Here is a 19,780-nt window from a genome sequence, read left to right on the forward strand (position 1 = left end):
GGTGGGGAATCCTGGGGCTGGTGGGGCCGAGCTGGAAGGCTGGGGGAAGTAACTAAGATTTAGGGCTGGGGTGATTTCCAGCGAGCCGCAGGAAGTTCCGTGTTGAGAAGTGATGGGCTGCTACAAAAGGGAAAGACGAAGCCTTGAAAGGATTTAATTAACCGTGTCAGGGATAATTACCCCTGGACAGTCCAAATTAGTTTTGCATAATCGCTCAGAACCATATGAATTAACTTATAATATTGCAAAGAGCTCGGGGAATAACAGGAGAGGGATCGTTTTAATTAGTGAATCAGGGTCAAACCAGCAGAGCCTATTTCTCACATTTCCAAAACTTTTCATGGTTCTTAAAATATTATTCCGTTGGGGGAAAACAATGACTTTAAAGAGTTGAGTCGTTTATAAAGACGTGGAGCTCCAGAGATGGTATCTGTCAGTGGGGAAGCTAGTTTAGGATTAGTTGAGTCTTGTTTCTTGAGAATTTCTATCTTGGTGGGGCAAAAATAGAGATTTCCTTACAGTTAATTTTTTTTCTCTGATATTCTTCCTGGTGCCCTATAATTTCTCTTCTAACATTAAACTCCTTTATAATTTCAAACATTTCTCTAGTGTCAACTTGTCTAGCCTTGGAAATTCAACCCTCTCCATTAGAATTGGTTATATTTCTATTTTAATGTCATTAGCATGACAGAATAAAGCCTTAAAGAGGCCAAAAGTTATATGATGTCAAGCAGTGATTATCCTTACAAATAAAATCTTAAGGTGGAACGAAGGAATTGGCCAAAGATCTATGAACAAATTACACTGATTTAAGTGGTGGGGCTTTCCTACTCACAAGATAAAGTGGTCAGGCAACTTTCCCCTCTTAAAATGTTACTGGAAACTAGTGAGATGCTTTGAACGGTCTGAATGTTTTCAATGGGCTCTGTTCTACTGGTTCATGAATATGCCTTTTTTTCCCCCCAAGATAATACAACTACTTGGTTTTTTTTTTTTTATCTTCTTTCCTATTCACGATTAAAAATGTGATAAATCAGGTTTTTGGCTCTGAATAACAATGGCTTGATTTAGATTTCCTAGTAAATCTATTCAAAAGAGAAACAAAGGGTGCCTTTGCAGGATACCTTACACTTCACCTGGACCAGGCACGTAAGGGCAATTCAGATAAAAATCTTGTTAGGAACTCAACAAGAAATAAAGGATTTTCTCTTTTCCCTGGTTCAGGCTTTATTTAAACTCTTTGTTCAAAAAAAATGAACAGAGTGATAGTCGGATTCTAATTTACAGATATAGTTTAGACGTCTAATATTAAATTAGAAGATCACACAAGAAAACCATTTACACATAAAGGTTAAAACCAATACTTAAAGTTTTAAAAACTTTATATTACATAAAGCCAAAATGAAACTAAATACATGTTAGCCAACTTCATTCACAAACATTAGTCAAAATATATACATTTAAAAAGAAACCCAAAAAGGCTATAAATGAGGTCCTTTTCTCTAAAATGTGCTTTATCATAGTTTGCAAATGAATTGCAGGTGATCTAAAAAATAGGCTAGTTAGGGAGGGACTTCCAAACCACATTTAAAGGGTTTGAGTTGGTGGAGAAATGCTAGCTGAAACGAGACATCTGTCAAAACAATCCTGTTTTTTTTTTTCCCCCAGTTTTGCTAAATAATAAATATATAATTACCACTCAGACAAAAAAGTCTGATTTAATCTTAGATAAAATTGCGGTTCTGAAATAGTCCCACAATTTTTAAAAGTTAACTTTGACATTTGTTCAAAATGCTTGAGAGTCTAAAACCGACTCAAATGTAGGGCAACGCAAATAACACATTTTCAGACTTAATGCTTTCACAGACATATACACATTTACAACCTTAAGATGAAACTCAGCCATAAGCGGAAAATAGGAACCATGCCTTTTCCCCTTCTGTGTAAACTGTGTCAAAAATCCAAGTGAGTGGACTCAACAAGACTTCTAGCAGTTTTTTTTTTTTTTTAAGGGCGAAAATCCAATTGACAACTTTTCATCGCACACATATTTCTTGTCTGCAGTTCTTGCTCTTGAGAAAGAGCTCTTGCTCTGATTTGCATATGGTATGATAAACAAAAGAAACCGTGATCATCTCACACACAAAAGACCAGATTCGAGCCGGTCACTGCTCAAGAATGGATCCGGTCTGGGGGTTCTGCTTGAAAGAACAGAGATTTGCAAAGTTCAAATAGTACAAATAGGGAGCAAGGTCGCTCAGAGCCATTCCGCTCTGAGAAACTGACGACACAGATCAGCGTTTTCCCTTGTGCCAACCATTTCAAACCTAATATTTGAACAGAGTGCATGCAACACAGACCAGGAGAAAAGAATGATAACAGTAAAAGAAAGATAAGGGGAAACAAAAACAAAACCGACAACAAACTTCCAACAAAGAAAACTGGGAAGCCCGACAAGTCAAAAAGTTACTGCTCCACCTCTGTGGGCCCAAACGCAACAGGTTCCCAAGTGCAACGCAAACAGCAACTGCTGCCGGATACAGCTGCCCTCTTTAAAGTTGTCTGCCGGAGTGCGGGTCTGAAACGATCCTGTGAATTCACACGCACACTCTCCCGCGCACTCCGCCACTCGCGCCCCGACTGGCATCTCTGCCTCCGCCTGGCACCTATACATCTTATGTACATACAAACCTGGGCCCCCGTCGCGGGAGGGCGCGCAGAGAGGCCTCAGAGCTCGTACCTATACATATGTACACGTGTGCACACCGGTCCTCGCGAGGCGGCCCCGCGGGGTCATAGCGCGGCGGCGTAGGCCGCAGGGTAGGGGTCCAGCTGAGGCTTGCCCATGCCCGGCAGCAGGATGTAGGCGAGCGGCGGCTGCAGCCCGGGGCTGGGCCACGCGCTGCAGTTGCACGGGATCATGTAGCCCGGGTTGCCCGGGCTGGGGTGCGAGTGCGTGTGCCCCCCGGCGGCCGCGGCCGCCGCTGCAGCCGCGGCCGCCGCGCCGTGGAAGGCGCCCGCACCCGCGGTCGGGTAGCCCAGCGACGACGCGTACGGGAGGCCGGACGAGGACGACGAGATCTCTGCCATCTTGGAGCCCAGGTCGAGCAGAGAGTAAGGGCTGCCGGCGGCGGCGGCGGCGGCGGCGGCGGCAGCGGCAGCGGCCGACTGCGGGAAGAAGACGCGCGCGGCAGCCGCGGCGGCGGCCGCGGCCGCCTTCTCGGGGTTGGCGAGCAGCGACTCGGGCACCAGGCCACCGCCCGCGCCCGCGTGCAGCCCGGCGCCCGCCTTGAGCGCCGGGTGCTCGGCGTCGGCCACGCCGCCCAGGCCGTAGGGCACCGGGAAGGCGAACTTGTCCTTTTTGAGCAGCGTCTTGGGCTTGCGCCTCGGCCGGTACTTGTAGTCGGGGTGCTCCTTCATGTGCATGGCGCGCAGGCGCTTTGCCTCGTCGATGAACGGCCGCTTCTCTGACTCGGTGAGCAGCTTCCACTCGGCGCCCAGGCGCTTGCTGATCTCCGAGTTGTGCATCTTGGGGTTCTCCTGGGCCATCTTGCGCCGCTGAGCCCGCGACCACACCATGAAGGCATTCATGGGCCGCTTGACGTGGTCCACCGGCTTGGACATGCTCTCGCCGTGCCGCGGCTGCAGCCCGCCACCGCCGCCCGGGCCGTCGCCCTCGGCCCGGAGGAAATCAATGTTGGCTGTCCGCGGGGACCCGTTTGGCCCGCCGCGCTCGCCGCGCCCCACTTCGCACCCTGGCGTCGCTCCTGCCCGGGAGGAGGGGGCCGGGGGACCAGCCCCGGACCGCGCCTTGCCCCGGGCCGCCCTGCTGTCTCCGGCCAAGCGCTCGGGAAAATCCTCCTCTCCGGGGCACGATAACTTTCTCGGCAGTGTCCCCCACCCCACGGTCGCAGTTTGCCCTTTGCTTTCTTTTTGTCCTTCCTCTCCAGTTGCGTTCGCCCGCGAACTCCCGGCAGGTAGCCGCCGCCTGGCCGCGCTCTCCCCTTCCTCGGTCTTTTCTTTCTTAAACGCACCGCAGCCCGGAAAGTTGCGTCGCGGAGGCTCCACCAAGTTGAGCCGAGGAGTCAGCCACCGCGTGCTGCCAAGTGCCAAAGGGGGCTCTCGGCGGCTGGAGTGTTTGGGTTCTCCTCGATGACTTTCTCATTTGACAGTAGCAGATGGGGGTGGGGGAGGAGGGGAGGTGGCCCCGGAGGAGGAAGAGGGGGGAGATGGAGGAGGGTCCGGGCGCACCACGGGAACGCAGAGCGCAGCAATGGATATAAATACAAATACAGCAGCACCAGCCGGTCTTCCTTACTCGGGGCAGGCAGGGAGCGCTGAGGGGAACCCCCCAATCGGCTCGGGTTTTTTGGAGGGGAGATGTCCGCGCCCCAGCACCTGCCTTGAGGGTCTTTCTCTCCCGCTGCTGGTCGGGAAAGGAGGTTGGATGAGGCTTGAGCAAGCCTAGGACCGCCGGGCCTCAAAGGAAATCCTCTCTGCTCTGCTCGCTGAGATGCCGCGTCTTGCCGTTCCCCGGGCCATGCCGGCTCCGCTCGCTCCAAACCCCTCCTGGCGCGTCAGCCGATTCGGACTCCCCGGGTGCGCCGGGCTTGGAGTGCGGCCCTGACTCTGCTCAGCGCGGCGGGCCGGGCACGGGTCGCGTCCTCTCCCGGTTCCTCTCGGCCACCGCCCGGCACTTGCAACTAACTTCGCCCAAGTTTCCTGCGCCGGCGCCGCCGCGCCCCTCTCGGCGCGCTGGCCTCCAAGCGTGCAAACGCGTGTGCGCCGCGCCCGGGGCCTCTCTCTCCTAGCTTTCCCGGGCAGAGGCTAGTAGGCGGAGGTACAGGAGGTGGGGATTTAAGGAAAACGCGCCATCACCTCAGTTCGCAGGTCCGCTCTGGGGCTGCTCCCGCTTCCCCCACTTTCGCAGCAGTGTGGGCCCCTTCCCGGCCCAGGCCGCCACTCCGCTGCTCCCAAGTTGGCAGGAGCTCTGTGCAAGGGCGCAGGTGAGTGTCGCTACCTGCGGGTGCACGCGCTCGGAGTCGGCGCTGGGTGTGCATGTCCAGCCGCGGCTGAGTGTGTGTATATCTGGGGGCATGCGGAGGAGGTGGAGCCCAGGACTCCAAGGGGGAGGAGGGACCAGCAGTGCCTCCTCCCGCTCGCACATCCCCAGGACCACGAATTAAACAGGATCCCCTCCGCCCCCCGCCCTCCTCCCACCCCTTTTCACTTGAGGGCAGGTTTAGGCGAGTGGAGAGCCCGGAGCGCGCCGCGGAGTTTGCGCACTGTTTGGCATCGGCAACCTCTGGTGTCATCCCGGCTACCCTGGCCGGCCCGAGCAACATCGGTCGCGGCTCTGGGATCCTCTGCCAGGAAGAAGGAGGCGCGCACGTGGAGGAGAGCCTCGCGAGCTTCGGAGGAAGAGGGGATGCACCCTAGAATATGTTGGAGACTTTCTAGCAAGAAAAAAGTGCTCCTTTTCCCTGGAAGCCCAGATGTTACTTGCAACAGATGCCTCCTGAATTTTCTTACACTGGTGATGCACCCAGTCAGAGGTAGTGGAGTGAAAAATAAGAGGAGAGACTGAGCTTGCTCTTGGCAACCCTTTCAAAAAGGAGCTTGCCCAGGCTGAGAGTAGGCATCTTTGCCTGACAATTCAGCTCCTTAAAAATTCTGAGATTTGGTTTTGTTTCCATTCTAGTCGTCAGAGCCATCCATATGCTGATTTCTTTACTGCACGGTTAACTCACAGCATCTCACTTAAATGAATTAAATAGGGTGAAGGAGTTCAAAATCAGTAAGAAGTAAATAAAACGTTTCTCTGAAAGACAAAAGTGAAAGGTACTGGTCCTTCTATAATGGAATTATTTGTATGCTGTTCAGCACAATTTTCTTTAGTAAGAGCAGGTTTTTGAAATAATTGATATGATGCAAAAATCAAACAACATGATTTTGTTTGCAGGTTTTTCTCATTTCTTGGTATGCTGCAGCACCCTTATAACATGGTCACTCCGGAGGTTTAATTCACACGTTGGCCTGCCCTTCAGGGAGAACTTGCTTGCCTTCTTTCTTTGGCAGTTTGGATTTGACCTAGTCATGTGGGGTGTCCAAGTTGGAAGTTCTTGCATCAGTTAACTCTTTAGGTCTTCTCTGGGCTTCATGTTCAATTCACACACAGACACATATATAGACACAAAGCACTGATTGTAATTATGAAGTTAAAGAAAAATGTTTTTAGGCCATCAGGCTTCTTTCAGAGTTAGGCTTGTTTTATTGTTCATTTTAATAATAGTGGTGGTTGCTTTAAGTTTAGTTGTTGTGATGACATATAGAAATGCAAATTAGTGAAATGTATGGAAATGTGTGTCTTTTTTGGGATACCACATTTATACACGTTTACTTGGTATCAGTTATACCCTTGTATTGCTGAAACAATTAGACTGATTTCTGTAGAACCATACCCCTTTACAGGCTCTAAAAAGAAACTGTTGCTCAGACTCTGGGTGGAGCAATGTTAAAACCTTAGCAGGTGTAATTACATAGACTAGAATATTAAATAGACTGTTTTGTGATGTTAAACTACAAAATTACCATCCCTGAGCCCTAAACCTACTAACTTATATAATAGGTTTGAGACAAAAATATTATACACTGTCATACAAAGAACATATGTATGGGGATGCAAGATGTGAAATCAGTTATTCACTAAACATCGTGCATAAAGTTGGGTCTAATCCTGAACATTATTTTGATATATACGAAAGGATAAGAATTGAGAAAAAAATTTTGTATGAGTGAGTTAAATTATTTTATATTCTTTTCAAATATAAGTTTGAAAATCAATTGCAGTGAATTATTAACAGGAAAAGAAATGTTTGTATATATGATTGACATGTATGCTCTTATGTGCAATATAGTATAAAAATAAAATACGTAAGTGTCATGGGCTATAGTTTTATAAATTGTGCAGTGTTGCCTATTTGGCAATATTAAATGAATTAAATTTGAAAGTTCCTAAGTCCAAGAATGATGAACTGTAGGGGAGAAAAATGGCTATTTATGCACTTGTTTGTTATTCACCAAATACAATTTCAGCATTTCAAAATAGGAGAGATTTGGCTTTCAGTTTTGGTTTTTAGCAGATCAATATTCTTGGCCTACAGTCTTCCTTTCCAAGGCAAGGCCTTCCCAGTGAGCCCTGCATGAAGGGAAGGCAGCAAACACTGCTGTCACTACCCCCAAACTTCGCATCTTTTGCCTGAATCTGGTTGAGTTTTCACCCAGTAATCTTTCTTGCCATTCTCTTTTCTATGTACCAAAAATGAAAATTCACTTTTAATATCCACAGATCTTACGTTTGAATTGGCAGAATATTTTTGTTTTTGTACATTTTGACCTAAAAATGAAAAAATACCAAGACGTAGGAAAGAGAGTCATCTGTGTTAGTGAATAGTGAAGGAAAAACAAATTGAAAGAGAATTGGAAGTTTCTGGGCTCTCCCTTGCCAGCTCTTGATTGCAGGCACCCAAAGAACAGGGGCCTCTATCCCTGGGGTCTGTGTGGGCTCTGTACTTGCCTTGTGGCCCCGGGAAGACCCGTGATCACAAGTACATCTAGTCAGAAATAGAGGGGCAGACACTCTGTCAGGAAAAGTTTGGGGGTCGGGTCAATTCAGTTTCTTCTTTTCCTCTCTAGGTCCTCTCTGCAAAAGGTCTTTGTTCAGTTCTAAAACTTTCACTAGGAGGCAGCAATGAGGTGTTTGGGGAGTTAAAATACCTTAGCAACACCAGGCAGACTGGCTTTCTTCCTCTTCCTCTTCCATAAAAGAGGGAAGACTATTTGGATCCCAATGGAAGACAAGGGATCAGCATGAACTAAATCTCTTTCCTCCATCCCATCCCATCCATCCATCCATCCATCCATCCATCCATCCATCCATCCATCCATCCATCCCATCTCTGCTCCCTCACTGGAGTATCACCCAGATGGCTCACTGTCACATTTTTCTAGAACCATGGAGGCAGTAAACCATTGCAAAGGAAGCAAACTAGTCGGAGTACTGAGAGGTAACCAGGTAGTAAAGGTAATGCTTTCAAAGGGCAGAGGCCACGTCATTGCACTGGAGCGTTGGGAGCAGACACTGTAGTCAGAGAACTTTGCGCTTCTGGTCTTAAGCAAGGGCAAGGAAAGAATCCATAAGCTTTCGAACCTGCATAGAAAAGTCATAGAGCCTGTTTGTCCTGTTAAGGAGGAAATGAGCAAACTGACAAAAGCCAATCTCAAGCTTTTGCCACAGTTCCCTGATCCTCTTCATCTAGTTCCCTAGTTGTACTTCTAGCAGCCCCCCCACCAGCAGCCCCCATAAGGGGGGAAAAAATCCCCAGCACAGGGTCCACATAAAGCCCAGAGATGAGGACTGAAGTCAAGCAGTCATGGTTAGAGTGAATGGCTGCAAGAGTGGCCCTTGAGCGGTTACTACTACAATTTCATCCTTTTGAGATTTCTGTCCCTTTATTCTCACTGCTCCTGCCAGACTGGGAAACTGGGACTCTGCAGATCAATTATGAGAACGCCCTTCTTCATTCCTCCTGAGCACTGCTCACGCAGGTTGGCATTTTCAGAAAGAGCGTTACCCAGCTGAGAAGCAAGAAATACAAAATAAAAAACAGCTCCCTCTCACCCTGATCTCCCCCACCCCCAAAAAAAAGCACCTAAGGAAAAGAAGACAAATAATCCAAGACACACAACTTTGCAGAATACTCAATTCTAATCCTGAGAATCCCATAACAGCAGTGGGGCGGTGAGAGGGGACGTGGACTTTTCTCTAAGGAGAAGTGCTTTTTTTTTTGTAAGTGGGGAAGAGCTGGCTGTGAACAAAACCAGAAATGAACGTGGAAGGTTGGACCGTCAGCAGTCATGGGGCTCCTGTAATGAAAAATCCTTCTAAAGAAAGAAAAATCCTTCTAACCCCATAGTTTTCAAATGAGGAGACTGGGTGCTGGTGTGGTGGGATTACCAGTACATTTCATGCTGGTGCATGCTCTGGTTGATTTTGAGAAAGAGCAGATCTGAGAGGGGAGTATCACTTCATTATTCCAGCAGAGTGGTGGAGAAGCCATGTTTCTGGCTTTACAAAGTCCCTCTCTCTGGCTGTCCTGCTTTACTTCCCGCTTCCAGGTCACCCTGTCCTGTGTGTTATTCCCTCCCAGATTTAGTTTCCTAACTAAGAATGAGTCTGCTTTGCTGAGCAGTTTGATTATAATGGTCATTTATTGAGTGACCATTCCTATTACATACTGTCTTCTTTAACTTTTAGGAAAACTCAGTGAGGTAAGAGCTCTGTTTGCAGTTGGGGAGGGCGAGTCTTAGGGGCTGATGAATAAGTGACTCGCCCAAAGTCGCACAAGCATAAGTGGAAGCAATGGGATTTGAATGAAGCCCAAGCTCTTGGCCACCACTCTGAGTCCCAGTTGGAGGCTCAGCCCCTTCCTGGCTCAGAGTCTCAATTCCACCCACTTCCTCAAAGCCTTCTGTGACTCACTCAGTGCCGTGCTCCCTCTGAAAGGGAGTGCCCGTGGTAATCTCTCCAGTAACGCGTTCCAAACCCGCAGCAACAGCACCCCAAAGTCCAGTCCTGGCTCCTCTGGTTGTCAGCATGGGTTTGATCTCGGTTGCAGCTCCCTGTCCCTCACTCCTGGGCTTCCCCCTGCAAACACTGAACAGTTGCCAGCACCCAGTGAACCTAATCTCTACCCTTTCTCTGATAGCCCAGGGCTGCTAAAAGGGACCCTTATAACAATGATATCTAATCTCAGTCTGTTTATTCCACCAACCCTGGTTGTCCAACCCACCTTCTCTCCTTCCCTCTTTCTTTCCCTCCCTCATCCCTCTCTTTCTACCTTTCTTTTGTAAAAATCCAAGTGCTTATTTAGTTATTTAATCATGTAACAAATATCTATGTATGAAGCCACCATCCCGAAGAAAATCTGCCGGTAAATCTATATGGAACCAAATCATCTCCCCAAACCGTATACTTACCTCCAGCCCAGTGTAACCGTTTTCAATTCCTTCGATTTTTAAAGATTCAGCTATGTATTTAAAAATTCATCTCTATGTCTCCTTTAAAGGTAGGTTTTTCTTTTCATTTGTCTTAAACGTTGTTAAACGTGAAAACTTTTGTGTGTGATCTTTATTGATGAACTTTTTTCATTTGCGTTGTTTGGATTCAGGGTTACTGAGTTTGTTTATCTGCTGTCTGAGATTTAATTGTGCAAATACACCACGGTGTATTTGCTTATACTTTCCTACTGAAGACATGGTGGGTTGTTTCCCTTTTTTAAGTGTGATTACTGGCTGCTCTCGGCACTTTGGTTCATGTCTACTGTTGTATATGTGCAAGGCATTTTACAAGGAAAAAATGTAAAAATGGGAAACTCACCCACTACGACGCTCTTTTTCCGTGTGTGTCCCCTTGTGTTTCTGACTGCTTTTTATTTTTCTGCAGGCATTCAGAGACTTTTTTTTTTTTTTAATATATTTTGTTCAAAGTTTATGGTTATTATCTAAGGGATGTTTGGTCTGATAGGAGCTATTTCTCCATTTGTAGAATCCATCTGAAATTGATTTTTTGTGTATAGTGTAAGGGCTTGCTTTCTTTCCATATGGACACTTAACTTTCTAGAGCCATTCATTGTAAAGACTGCCATTTCACACTGCTCACTAATGCTCTCTTTGCCACATGATGTTGGTTTCTGAGCTCTCTATGTCACTTCATATTTTCCAGTTTTTCTATTTGGGCACTAATATTGCACGATCACAACTCTGACAAAGCAAGGACTCTTATTTTCTTCTAAGTCAAGGGTATTATGGCTGTTCTTGGCCTTTGCATTTCCATTCAAATTTTAGAACAGATTGTCAGGTTCCAAATATTCTTTAAAAACCCAAATATTTTCAACCTTTTATTTAAATAATTTAAATTGAGGTGTATTGACATCTAACTTTATATTCATTTCAAGTGAAAACATAATGATTTGTTATTTGTATATATTGTGAAATGATCACCATAGGAAGTCTGGTTAACATGTGTTACCACATATAGTTATACAGTTTTTTCTTGTGATGAGAACTTTTAAAATTTACTAAAGCCCAAATATTTTTAAAAGCCTTATAATTAATATTTTTTTTTGTTTTTGGCTGCATTGTTTGTTTTTGTTAAAAGGCTGCACCAATGGCATTTGGAGGTTCCTAGGCTAGGGGTCCAATCAGAGCGACAGCTGCCCTCTATGCCACAAGCCACAGCAATGTGGGGTCTGAGCCACGTCTGCAACCTACACCACAGATCATGGCAATGCTGGATCCTTAACCCATTGAGTGAGGCCAGGGATCGAACCTGCAACCTCATGGTTCCTAGGCGGATTTGTTTCCACTGTGCCACAACAGGAACTCTGGTAATTAATATTGTTATGAATCTCTGGATGGATTTAAGGAGAATTGACATCTTTACTCTTTTTTGTTTTTTTACCTCACCCATGGCACATGGAAATTCTGGGGCCAGGGATCACATCCCAGCTGCAGCTGCAACCTATGCCACAGCTGTGGCAATGCTGAATCCTTAAGCCACTGCACCACAGTGGGAACACCATCTTTACAATTTTAGCACTTCTAACTCATGAGCTTAGTATCTCTTGGTTAATTTTGTCATTGTTTAATTTCTCTGAGTAATATCTGGTAGTTTTCTGGTAGAATGATTACTCATCTATTATTCTTGTAACATTATTTTTGTAACAATGTAAATAGTATGTTTTTAAGATGATATATATTTTGAAAAGAGACTGTCTTCAAAATAATTGTATTTTCTGACTGTTGCTGGTATAGAGAAATAGCATTAATTTTTGTATATTGACTTCACGAGTGGCAACCTTGTGAAACCGCTTTTAATTCAAATAATGTATTTGTAGTTTCTTTTAGATTTTATACATACGGAATCATAACATCTGTGAATATTGAGAGTTTTCTTTCTTCCTTTCCAGTTCTCATACATCCTATTTCTTATTTTGCCTTTCTGTACTGTTTTGACTCTTGGGTTCATTATTGAACAAGAAGTCATGATTTTTTTTTTCCTGACGAATGTGTGGCATAGTGGGAGGGAAGTCACTAAACTCTTTCCAGAGTTTGGGGCTGCTAATGATCTAGTTCAATGCTGGTACCACTGCTACCCAATCACACACATCTACCCGTTTTCATGGAATTCTGCTTGGTTATGCTTTTCTTAGTTTGAATAGTTACTTGACAAACCAAACCATCCAGTCTTCATTTCTAGAATAGAAACTCCACGTGGTTGGGGCCATGAGCCCTGCACCTGGAGGAATCACTCCATTGGTATAAATTTCTCTGTCCTTCATTCCTCAATCAGACTCGGAGAGGGTTCTGCCACATGTAGTTGCTCACCACTTACCTGGTTATCGTGCTAGACTTTTTGCCCCAACTGTTTTTATGCTATTGCGCTGTCTTGCATTCCTGGCAGTAGGAACTATAGGCCCCTGCACCAGTAGAGGCTGGGTAAGAGGGGCCAGTTTCCCGCACCATCTATGGGGAGGGTGACTACTTGGGCCAGCCTTAGGGCTCGGTGTGTTGAGGACAGGCCAAGCCCCCCAGCAACACCACATAGTCCATGCCTCAGTGAGGTCATTTGCATTACCCAGCAGCATAATGTCCCTTTCTTTAGAGGCAGAGTAAAATAACCCACAAACAAGCACATGCCATAATTCGTTCTAATTTTTGTGACTTGAGAGCATAAAATGGAACAAGAGAGCACAAGGAAGGAATCAGAAGCAGAAGGAATGGTGGCTGGTCTGATAGCGATTGGCATCTAATCATTCCAGCTGCCTGAAAAGTTGACTCATGACCTCAGTGGACTTATCGCCCCCCTGGTATTTGTAGAGCCGAATTGTATTTTAATGCTTTGTTTGTGCACCAAAGTGTTTCTATACACTAACTTCCTAGTTGACGTGTCCTTTTGTCCATTATCAGCCACCAATTTCACATTCCAGGCTGTTGTCAGGAGTGGCCAGATGCTACGGTCATGGGCATGCCTGCAGAGCTGCCTTTCAAGGCACTTTAAAAACAGCCTTTGACATTTACGCATGTACTTTGGCTGCTAGCAAATACATCCATTGCTGTCAAACAAAGCCCTGGGTTTGATAAAAATTTGTCTTTATTTATTTACTTGAGGCAAAAGGGGGGCTTTCATTGTATCGCAGGGCTTGCTTTTTAATAAAACTCTGCCTCTGCTATTCAACACATGGGAGGGTATGAAGAGGTTGGCAACAACTTGACAAGAAAATATTATCTGATGGAGTCATTAATAATAATTCGAGGTTGCTTTTTCTTTAACATGCTACCAAGAGACTAACTGACTGCATTTGGTCCTTGTGCTTCTCCATACCTTGGGCCAATAATTATTCTAGGGTTAGTACCTCTTGGTTGCAACTATTAATTCATTCTGTGTTTCCTTCCCTAACTTTAAACATCCCAAGGTCAGAGACCATGTATTATTTGATTTTGATACCTCAGCACCCAGCAAGACTCCTGACATTGAATAGGTCCTCAATAAATTGTTGAATGAATGAATCAGCCCCATGTTCTAAGTCTATGTATGCACAGCCAAGGAGGGATTGAGGATTTAACTGCATGATTCAGGTACAGGCTTATTAAGCAAATCTTAATTAATTAATCTTAATGAAGTCTACAGTAGTGCTGGAAATGAGACGACATTTTTTTTTTCCAGCAGCACCCGGGGTGTGTGGAGGTTCCAGGATCAGGGGATTGAACCCGAGCCACAACAGGGACAACACAGGACCCTTAACCCACTGAGCCACCAGGGAACTCTAAGAAGACTTTGTGTAGAGGTAGGTGAAGAAAGCTACTGTGAGCATTCATACTGCACTACTTTTTAAGAACTATTCCAATTAAGTCTATAAGGAGTTGGGATGACAGGCTGAGAATTAATTTTGTGTTACTATAGAAATTTAATTGACTGCTTCCAGAAACCTGTGCTCAATGGCTACAGACTTTATGCTAGGTTAAAAATTGAAGCAAATTCTTTGTTACTCCTTCATGGGAGGTCCCATCAGGGCTCAGCAGGTTACAAACCCAACTAGTATCCATGAGGATGTGGGTTCAATCCCTGGCCTTGCACAGTGGGTTAAGAATCCGTGAGCTGTTGTGTAGGTTGCAGACTTGGATCTGGCATTGCTGTGGCTGTGGCCATGGCTGGCAGCTGCAGTTCTGATTTGACCCCTCTCCTTGGAACTTCCATATGCCACGGCTGCTGCCTTAAAAGCGAAAGAAAAAAAAAAATCCTTGTTACTCCTTCATTAAGTAGTGAAGTCTGATACCTTGCCCTATGAACCTAGGCTTACCTTAGCAACTTGTTTTAGCAAGAGGACACAGCAAAAGTGTCATTCTGGGACCTCCGAGTCTTGGTTTTAAGAAGACTTGCAGCTCCCCCAGGGTTGCTTGCTTTCTTAGAGCCCTGAGCTGCCTTGTGAAAATCCTCACTAGTCTGAGACCGCTTGTTTAGAGATACTCGGTGATAGTTCCAGTCTGTTCAGACCTTCTGGCTGTCCCTGCCAAGGGGCCAGATACAAGAGGGACACTGTCTTGGATCCTCCAGAGCAGTTCATCCAGCGGCAGCACACCACCAAACAATCTTTGTCCCGCCAGAAGAATCGCCCAGCTGAGCCCTGCCCCGATATCTGACCTACAATATCACGAGATAGAATAAAATACTGGTATTAAGCTTAGTTTTGGAATAATTTGCATGCAGCAATGGATAACCAGGACAGCCTTCATCCAGATGTCGAAGTCCAGAGGTACAACGATTTAACTAAACAAACCAATTTACTACTTTACAAGTTGATTCTGTTGAAGAGTTCTTAGTTCCTTCTAAGCCAGAGAAGCTAGATTTAATACATCAGGTAAAGGAGGAAGCCTGCAGGGGAAGACTTTTTCTTGGTGCAAAGGGAATGGCTCAACAGCTGGAGACATTCCATAGGTGGCAGCTCTGGCCTAACCCTGATGAACTTAAAGACAGCTTTCAGGGGAGGAGGAGGGAGGAGCTAGGAGCCCCTATGCATAGCTGGGACCTCTCTGTTATAATCTCTTCTGGTTCCCAGTAATGGACCATGATGTTCAATCCTGAAAAAAAAAAAATAGCCTTTTCTCAGTCACTGCCTAGATGAAAATGTTTTCTCTTCCAGATTTTCTGGGATTAGCCAGTCAGGCATAAACCATTTGCTTTCTGCAAGGAGAGAGACCAACTTGGCTATGGCCCATATGTCATTTTTCATCAGTATCATTATAGTTTACAGGAAATCCTTTTAAAAATTAATACCTCAGGAGTTCCTGTTGTGGGCAGCGGAAACAAATCTGACTAGTAACCACAAGGTTGCGGGTTCTATCCCTAGCCTCGATTAGTGGGGTTGAGGACCTGGTGTTGCCATGAGCTGTGTGTAGGTCGCAGACACAGCTCGGATCCCACGTTGCTGTAGCTGTGGCGTAGGCTGGTGGCTGTAGCTCCGATTTGACCCCCTAGCCTGGGAACCTCCATATGCCTCAGGTGTGGCCCTAAAAAGCCAACAAAACAAACAAACAAACAAAACAAACAAACAAAAAACCAATACTTTAAATCTAGGGTGTTAGAATATATTAATAAAAAAGATGAACACATAGAATTTGAATATTCTGTATTCCTTCATAATATTTTTCCAGTGTCGGGAAGATTCTAGAGTCTCTAAACATAGAGGTTATGTTCAGGATTGTATTTCTTTTTTCTTTTTAAATTCAATTTCTAATTTTATTATTTTGAAATATATATGAAAAATTCTCTTCATTGGACTGAAAAAATAATATTTAATGAGAGCCAATGACATATCTAACAGTGATTTTTTTTAAGTAGAAACAGAAAACATCGCTACGGGACACAAAAGCTTTACCAAAAAAATCAACATCAGACAATACACTTCATGATATTTCTTTGGTGGGGTTCTGCTCCCTTTACTTTAGCCATGATCTTCTGCTTTCATCTCTTTTCAGGGATATGTTGCTTAAGGAAAATATTAGTAATGTCTGCAGCAATGGATTAATAAATTCCATAGCTGACTGAACTCCTACTCAATCTGATGAATCAGTGGTTTTGTGGTTTCTGACATCAGCAGAGCCCATCAATTAAAATACATATGGCAATTAATGAGTTTTTAATTATAAACACTCTGAATAGGACACTATCAGAGAATAAGCAATATGTATTTAAAAGGCAGGTAGGAGCAGCACAGCATAAGGAATGCTAAACTGGGAGTCCAACGTTCGAGTTCCATGTTGGCTTTGTACTGGTTGCTAGCTTAACTCTTGGGGCCTCGGTCTTTTCACCTATAAAATGAAAATAAGGAGTTCCCATCGTGGCACAGTGGAAACGAATCCCACTAGGAACCATGAGGTTGCAAGTTCAATCCCTGGCCTCACTCAGTGGGTTAAGGATCTGGCGTGGTGGTGAGCTGTGGTGTAGGTGGCAGATGCGGCTCAGATTTGGCATCGCTGTGGCTGTGGCTACAGCTCCGATTTGACCCCTAGCCTGGGAACCTCCAAATGCCACAAGTGCGGCCCTAAAAAGACAAGAGACAAAAAAAAAAAAAAAAAAAAGGAAGAAGAAAGAAGAAAATAATGCCTGTCTTAACTAACCATAAGGTTATGGTGATGATTAGACTGAATTGAGGCCGCACAGATAGAATATCTGTTACCTGGCCAAATCAGGAGGCGAGTCGGAGCAGGGTCTGGTTCCCCGGGGGTCGTAAGAGAAGACGGCCCCACATTAAGTCTGGCAAGGAGAAATCTCTAGAGGCTGAGGTGGCTAGAACTGCTTATACTACTTTCCCCCACAGGATGTTTGTTTTGCAGTTTAAGGCACATTTATAAGGCTTGTTTACTCTTTCTGCTCCACGATCGCTGATTCTCCACACTCTTCTTTGTCTCTAGCTCCACAACTCAGTCATCTATCAAAGTGAAGGACTGTGTCATATGCGGAAGTTTGTTGTTGTTGTTGTTGTTGTTATTTGCTTTTTAGGGCTGCACCTGAGGCATAGGGGTCGAACGAAGCTGTAGCTAGCGGCTTACTGGTATAGCCACAGCAACGCAGGATCTGAGCCTCGTCTTCAACCTACCCCACAGCTTGAGGCAACACTGGATCCTTAACCCACCAAGCAAGGCCAGGGATTGAACCCGCTTCCTCATGGATGCTAGGGTTCATTACCCCCGATCCACGATGGGAACTCTGAAGTGTGTTATTTTTTAATAACTTTAAAACAAATTTGAGTATGGTTGCTGTACAAGATTGTATAACTGACAGGTGTACAATATAGTGACTCACAATTTTTAAAGGTTATACTCCACTTATAGCTATTATAAAATATTAGCTATATTCTGCATACTGTGCAGCATATCCTTGTAGCTTATTTTATACCTAATAGTTTGCACCTTTTACTCCACTACCCCTATCTTGCCCCTCCTTCTTCCCTTGCCCCACTGGTCCCAACCAGTTTGTTCTCCGTATCTGTGAGTCTGTTTCTTTTTTTGTTGTATTCACTAGTTTGTTGTATTTTTTTAGACTCCAAATATAAGTGATATCATATAGTATCATATAATATGGAATCATATAGATTCCAAATATGTGATATCATATACTATCGTATCATATAGTATAGTGTCTTTCTCTGACTTATTTCACTTGACATGATGACATAATGCCTTCGAAGTCCATACATTGGTAGAAATGGCAAAATTTTATTTTACTGTGGCTGAGTAGTATATCATTGCGATATGTGTATGTGTATATTTTTTATCCACTCATCTGTTGATGGGCACTTAGGTTGCTTCCATATCTTGGCAATTGTAAATCATGCTGCTGTGAACACCGGGGTGTGCGTACATTTTCTAACTGGTATTTTCGTTTTTTTGCGTGTATACCCAGGAGTGGAATTGCTGGGTCATATGGTAATTCTACTTTTCGTTTTTCGAGAAACCTCCGTACCCTTTTCCTCGGCGGCTGCACCACGTTACATTCCTACCAACAGGGCAGGAGCATCTCCTTTTCTTCGCATTATTGCCAGTATCTGTTGTTTGTGTGCTTCTCGATGACAGCTATTCCGACAGGTGTGAAGTGATATCTCATTGTGGTTCTGATTCGCATTCCCCCGATGATTGGCTGTCCTGGGCGCCTTTTCATGCGCATGCTGGCCATTTGCATTTCCCCTTTGGAAAAACGTCTCGTCAGTTCTGCTGCCCATTTTTTAAAATTGAAATATAGTTGATTTACAATGTTGTGTTAGTTTCTGCTGTACAACAACGTGATTCAGTTACACAGGTATATGTATGTATTATTTTTCATATTCTTTCCCTTATTACAGGATATTGAATATAGTTCCCTGTGCTGTACAGCAGGAACTTGTTTATCTATTTTAGGTACAGTGGTTTGTATCTGCTAATCCCATACTCCTAATTTATCCTTCCACACACTTTTTCCCCTTTGGTAACCATAAGTTTGTTTTCTACGTCTGCTTGTTTTCTTTGGAGGGGTGTCTGTTTAGGTCTTCTTCCCATTTTTTTTTTGTCTTTTTGCCTTTTCTAGGGCCGCTCCCACGGCATATGGAGGTCCCACTGGCCTACGCCAGAGCCACAGCAAGGCGGGATTCGAGCTGCGTCTGCGACCTACACCACAGTTCACGGCAATGCCAGATCCTTAAACCACTGAGCAAGGCCAGGGATCGAACCTGCAACATCATGGTTCCTAGTCAGATTCATTAACCACTGAACCATGATGGGAACTCCCCCATTTTTTTTATTTTTATTTTTTTTGTTATTGAGTTGTATGAGCTGTTTGTATATTTTGGAAATTAAGCCCTTGTTGGTTGCATCGTTTGCAAATATTTCCTCCCAATCTGAAGGTTGTCCTTTCATCTTCTGCCCAATTTTTAATTTTTTTTTTTTTGGATGTTGAGTTGTATGAGCTGTTTATATACATTGGGTATTAATCCTGTATGTGTCATATCACTTGCAAATATTTCCTCCCATTCCGTAGGTTGTTCTTACATTTTGTCAATGATTTCCTTTGCTGTGTCCTTTAATTAGGTCTCATTTGTTTATTTTTCCTTTTATTTCCTTTACTTTAGCGTTGCATCCAAAAAAATATTGCTGTGATTTATGTCAGAGTGTTCAGCCTATGTTTTCTTCTAGGAGTTTTATAGCATCTGGTCTTACACTTACGTCTTTAATCCATTTTAATATAACAACTTCTTTATTAAGATATAATCTACATACCAGGCAGTTCACCCATTTGAGATATACAAGTCAACCGGTTTTAGTGTGTTCAAAGTTGTGCAACCACTACAGCAGTCAATTTTATCATTACAAAAAGAAACCATATATATATTTATATATGTAAAATATATCCATATTTATATAAATATATATATATATATATAATTTTTTTTTCCTTTTTAGGGCCACACCTGCAGCATATGGAAGTTCCCAGGCTAGGAGTTGAATCAGAGCTGCAGCTGCTGGCCTACACCACAGCTTGTAGCAACACCAGATCTTTAACCCACTGAGTGAGGCCAGGGATCGAACCTGCATCTTCACCCACATCCGCATGGACACTATGTCAGGTTCTTAACCTGGTGAGCCACACAGGAACTCCAGAAACCATATATTTATTAGGGATCATGCCCTT

At 44.5% G+C, this 19,780-nt stretch overlaps 1 protein-coding gene across 1 annotated transcript; it reads right to left on the reverse strand.

Annotated features, from left to right (window-relative positions):
* Positions 1–1,330: 1,330 nt before the first annotated feature.
* On the reverse strand, positions 1,331–5,077 carry SOX21 (SRY-box transcription factor 21). Its single transcript, XM_047756388.1, has one exon. The coding sequence runs from the start codon at positions 3,622–3,624 to the stop codon at positions 2,794–2,796; it is 831 nt and encodes a 276-aa protein (XP_047612344.1). The 5' UTR covers positions 3,625–5,077; the 3' UTR covers positions 1,331–2,793.
* Between the last annotated feature and the right edge of the window lie 14,703 nt (positions 5,078–19,780).

This window comes from Phacochoerus africanus, chromosome 13 (genome assembly GCF_016906955.1).
Source record: "Phacochoerus africanus isolate WHEZ1 chromosome 13, ROS_Pafr_v1, whole genome shotgun sequence".
In the NCBI taxonomy this organism is placed as follows: Eukaryota; Metazoa; Chordata; class Mammalia; order Artiodactyla; family Suidae; genus Phacochoerus; species Phacochoerus africanus.